General features: G+C 34.1%; 1 protein-coding gene across 1 annotated transcript; it reads left to right on the top strand.

The window, feature by feature from the left end:
- Window positions 1–1,944: 1,944 nt before the first annotated feature.
- Window positions 1,945–4,464, top strand: Slitrk6 (SLIT and NTRK like family member 6). The gene has a single exon (XM_026412725.2). The coding sequence runs from the start codon at window positions 1,945–1,947 to the stop codon at window positions 4,462–4,464; it is 2,520 nt and encodes an 839-aa protein (XP_026268510.1).
- The last annotated feature ends 1,272 nt before the right edge of the window (window positions 4,465–5,736 follow it).

Genomic DNA, 5,736 nt, shown 5'->3' with positions numbered 1-5,736 from the left:
TTATGGCCTCTTTCACATTGTATCAGATATGGTTACTGTAAAAACACTCTTAAAATTTCTGATAAGATTAGAAACTGTTCCACAGCACATTTTGAAGAGAATAAAAAGCATGTAAGATTAAAATAATGAGATGTTGTCAACTAGAAATTATTTACTATTTTCCCAAGATGCTGTACTTCATTTAATGAATTATATTCATTGTTTGTAATTTATGGAGAGGTACTTAGAGTGTTTTGGAAAGCTAATCCACAAGTTGAAGACTCCTACTACAAGCTCATTGACTCTAAGCACAGCACTCAGAGCTATGTAAAATCAAACTGTTTCCCTATAGAAATGTAAATTCTCTTAACTTTTTTTTATGTAGACTGTATTGTTTTGTTCCTTCAGTTGCTCAATTGCCAGTTGCCTTTCAGAAATTTCAGGCTACATGTATTTGCAATGAAATAATGTATTTTGGGGAAATAAAAATTACTTTCAGGATTAATGATTGGGTTCTAGGATATTTTATCTCATTGTGAACTTTAATTAGATCCACAGTTACTATTCACACTTGACCTAGGATAATGAAAGCATTTGGCATTTTCAAAAGCTCAGTAGTCGTAAGATGTGGTATTTAACTTTCTATTTGTTTTATGTAAATTTAGGAGCAATATTTAAAGGAAAGGAATAAAATTAGATACCTTTAGAGTTATATATGCTTACCTTACCATTGTTTTTATGTCTAAGTCAGAGTCTTTTAGAATTGCTGTTTCACATGCACATTTAGATTTTGAAGGGCTAGGAAAATGTGATGTTGTTAATATAAACTTGTTTTTTTTTTAACCAAATGAGACATATCTGGAAGTATTTTGAATTGTGCAGTTTGTTTCAGAGTTTCTTGTTTGAGACTTTAGGCCTTGTAATAAAGGCAATTGACTGCTCCATTACAGAATGACTTTGAGTGCCCTAAAGCCTATTTCAAGACCTCAATAGAAAGTCATTTGCTTAAAGTGAACATGAGGTGTTGTTTATTCTTCCACAATGGACTGAAATATGTGCTGCAGATCAGTCTCCTTCAGTTTTTGATAACTTCAAACTTGTCCATAACAGAATTAAAAAGTAGCCAGAAGTATTCTATATTTAGAAATACAAAATAAAGCGTGCTTTCAATGAAATTTGACTATAAAATCTTAAGCCTATACGTGTGATGCTACTATTATACACACTGACTCAGACAAAATAGTCAACGCAGAGTTCTTTTCACAATGCCTTGGCTTTTTAGCCATTGAGGACAGATTTTTCTTAAAGTTTTGAAATAAAAAAATCAAGTTAATAAGCATCTTGGTTTGAAATAAAAATAGGTTAAAATACAGACAGGGTTATAAATACATGAATATAATGCATACACTTGGAAATATTCTTACATACATACACACATGTGTATACATTCTTTCTATAACTTTTACATTTCCTGTAGTTCTCTAGGCTTTTGGCTAATACCTACATATTTTTTTTATATTATAATCCTCCAGTCTTAAATTCCTTTACTTTAGTGTTAAAAAATATTAAGGCATTCTCACATGTCTAATTTTACATCATATTGAAATGTTGGTGGTCCAGTTAGCCAGAAAGCACCTCTCTTATCTTTTATAAGGCTAGTTATTTGACAGATATGAACACAAATATGTTGACATAATATTACAAATTGTTGCTTTCCTAAATTTTATATTTTGACCATGGTGCATGTTAAAAGTAACCCAAAATATGTCTGTCCAAGTATTATGAGAAATTTAAAAAGAAAAAATGTATGTGCAAAGTATTTATATTTTCATAGTAACAAGTAATTTCCTCTTTAGTGGAAGACCTATCATTTTGAAAATGTCAAATTCATGTCCCTGCTCCCCCCAATAAAATCCCTTCTTATTGCATTTTATTTTACAGAATCAGATTTCATCACATGACAACATGAAGCTGTGGATTCATCTCTTATGTTCATCTCTCCTTGCCTGTATATCTTTACAGTCCCAATTGCCGATACCCTCAATCAGAGGTTCTTGTGATTCTCTTTGCAATTGTGAGGAAAAAGACGGGACAATGTTAATAAATTGTGAAGAAAAAGGTATCAAGAAGTTATCCCAAATAACTGTGCCACCATCACGACCTTTCCACCTAAGCTTATTGAATAATGGCTTGACAATGCTTCACACAAATGAATTTTCTGGGCTTACCAATGCTATCTCAATACACCTTGGATTTAACAATATTGCAGATATTGAGACTGGTGCATTTAATGGCCTTGGCCTCCTTAAGCAACTTCATATCAATCACAATTCTCTAGAAATTCTGAAAGAGGATACCTTTCATGGACTAGAAAACCTGGAATTCCTACAAGCTGATAACAATTTTATTACAGTGATTGAACCAAGTGCCTTTAGCAAGCTCAACAGACTTAAAGTGTTAATTTTAAATGATAATGCTATTGAGAGTCTGCCTCCAAACATATTCCGATTTGTTCCTTTAACCCATCTGGATCTTCGTGGAAATCAGTTGCAAACATTGCCTTATGTTGGCTTTTTAGAACACATTGGTCGAATATTGGATCTCCAGTTGGAGGACAATAAGTGGGCCTGCAATTGTGACTTATTACAGCTAAAAATTTGGTTGGAAAATATGCCACCACAGTCTGTAATTGGTGATGTTGTATGCAACAGTCCTCCAGTCTTCAAAGGAAGCATACTAAGTCGACTGAAAAAGGAATCAATTTGCCCTACTCCACCAGTGTATGAAGAACATGAAGATCCTTCAGGATCATTGCATCTGCCTGTGACATCTTCAATAAGTGATAGTCGCATGTCAACCAAGATCACACCCATTTTCAAACCACCTACCAAAGCACCAGGTTTGATACCTTATCTTACAAAGCCATCCACTCAACTTCCAGCACCCTACTGTCCTATTCCTTGTAACTGCAAAGTTCTATCCCCATCAGGACTTCTAATACACTGTCAAGAGCGTAATATTGAAAGCTTATCAGATTTAAAACCGCCTCCACAGAATCCTAGAAAGCTTATTCTAGCAGGGAATATTATTCATACTGTAATGAAGTCTGATCTAGTGGAATATTTTACTTTGGAAATGCTTCATTTGGGAAACAATCGTATTGAAGTTCTTGAAGAAGGATCATTTATGAATCTAACAAGACTACAAAAACTTTACCTAAATGGTAATCATCTGACCAAATTAAATAGAGGCATGTTTCTTGGTCTTGACAATCTTGAGTACTTATATCTTGAATACAATGCAGTCAAAGAAATATTACCTGGAACATTTAACCCAATGCCTAAACTCAAAGTCCTCTATTTAAACAACAACCTCCTACAAGTTTTGCCACTGCATATTTTTTCAGGAGTTCCCTTAACTAGGGTAAATCTTAAAGCAAATCAGTTCACCCATCTACCTGTGAGTAACATCTTGGATGATCTTGACTTACTGACCCAGATTGACCTTGAGGATAACCCCTGGGACTGCTCCTGTGACCTAGTTGGATTGCAGCAATGGATACAAAAATTAAGCAAGAACACAGTGACAGATGATATCCTCTGTACTTCCCCAGGGCACCTTGACAAAAAGGAATTAAAGGCCCTCAATAGTGAACTTCTTTGCCCAGGTTTAGTAAATAACCCAACTCAGACCAGTTATGTTATTGTTACTACTCCTACAACAACGACAAATACAGCTGGTACTATTTTAAGATCTCTTACTGATGCTGTACCACTCTCAGTTCTAATATTAGGACTCCTGATTGTGTTTATAACTATTGTGTTCTGTGCTGCAGGGATAGTGGTTCTTGTTCTCCACCGCAGAAGAAGATACAAAAAGAAACAAGTAGATGAGCAAATTAGAGACAACAGTCCTGTGCATCTTCAATACAGCATGTATGGCCATAAAACAACTCATCACACAACTGAAAGACCCTCTGCCTCTCTTTATGAGCAGCACATGGTGAGCCCCATGGTTCATGTTTATAGAAGTCCATCATTTGGTCCAAAGCATTTGGAAGAAGAAGAAGAAGAAAGGAATGAGAAAGAAGGAAGTGATGTAAAACATCTCCAAAGAAGTCTTTTAGAAAGGGAAAACCATTCGCCACTTACAGGGTCAAATATGAAATACAAAACTACAGACCAATCAACAGAATTTTTGTCCTTCCAGGATGCCAGTTCATTATACAGGAATATTTTAGAGAAAGAAAGAGAACTTCAGCAACTGGGAATCACAGAGTACCTAAGGAAAAATATTGCCCAGCTCCAGCCTGATTTGGAGGTACATTATCCTAGAGCCCATGAAGAGTTGAAATTAATGGAAACATTAATGTACTCACGGCCAAGAAAGGTATTAGTGGAACAGACTAAAAATGAGTATTTTGAGCTCAAAGCTAATTTACATGCCGAACCTGACTATTTAGAAGTCCTGGAGCAGCAAACATAGATGGAGAATTTGAGGACTTTCACAGAAATGCTGTGGTTCTGTCTTAAGTCCAAACTTTGGAAATAAGTGCCTTACATGAGTGTGTCATCAATCAGAACTTAAGCACAGCAGTAATCCTATGGGGGAGAAAAAAAGAAGAAAAAGAAACTCAGGGATCACTGGGAGAAGCCATGGCATTATCTTCAGGCAATTTAGTTTGTCCCAAATAACATAAATCCTTGCATGTAACTCATACAAGGATTACAGTAATATTTCTCCATATGCTTAAAAGTGTTTCATAGAAGTCCTCTTGCACATCTAAGATAGGGGTTGAACACTAAAATCACCCTTATCTTCTTGAATTAATTTACCCATGGATTAAATAAAATTGGATTTCATTATTTAAAAACTATACCTATACATGTAGTTATAATATGTAAGGAATATATTGTTTATAACCAGTATATACTTCAGAATGTGCATAGTCAAACACTTAATTTTCTTGCAATAAATGCAAAAGAAAATTGAACTTGAGATTTATAAAGAAAAAAGTGGAATGGTTGTAATTATTGGGACAATTTGGGTGGCCCAACAATTTGAACAATGGAGGGTTAATCAAATGCCACCCAAATGTTTTCTGAATTTACAAAACAAATATTATTAATAGTTCAGGTGGAATAAATAAGCAAATTTTTGGTTTTCTATACACTTTGTGTGGAGATTCTTAATGTCAATGCTGCTGTGAATTAAGGTATGTTGTCTGTGCTCAAAAGTTTAATGCTTCTTGGAATATTTTTAAAATGCTACTGAGATTCAATTGTAAATATGATTAGATCACCTAAGTTTGCTTTCATTCATAGTATTAATCCTTTGTATATCTGAATGAACATGACAGAAATACATTCCTTGTGGCAAGTAATTCAAAGGTATAAAACAAGTAGTAAAGATTGTTATTTTATTTTTATTGTTGTATACTGATAGATGCCATAAATTAGTAGAAAAGGCACTTCTAAAGGTAAGTGATTTAAGTTGCCTCAAGAAAGGCACAATGTAGCTTTATTTTACAAGAAGGTATAGCTAGATTTCTATGAACTATTTATTCTGTACAGTTTTGTATATTTTTGGTTCACAAAAGTAATTATTCTTGGGTGCCTTTCAAGAAAATTAAAGATATTGCTCATTACAATAAAGCTAAAATGAAAAGTCTATTTTCAAATGTGCTTTCTTCAAATAGTGTGTCAGTCAAGTCAGAAGTAATACGCAAATGCATACATAATGCACACACGCAAAAGA

This window comes from Urocitellus parryii, chromosome 2, assembly GCF_045843805.1.
Source record: "Urocitellus parryii isolate mUroPar1 chromosome 2, mUroPar1.hap1, whole genome shotgun sequence".
Classification (NCBI taxonomy): Eukaryota; Metazoa; Chordata; class Mammalia; order Rodentia; family Sciuridae; genus Urocitellus; species Urocitellus parryii.
The sequence above is the reverse complement of the archived record's forward strand: the minus strand, read 5'-3'. Positions and strand labels throughout refer to the sequence as shown.

Coding starts and splice junctions, on each gene's coding strand:
- Slitrk6 (XM_026412725.2), top strand. CDS start 1,945: ATGAAGCTGTGGATTCATCTCTTATGTTCATCTCTCCTTGCCTGTATA.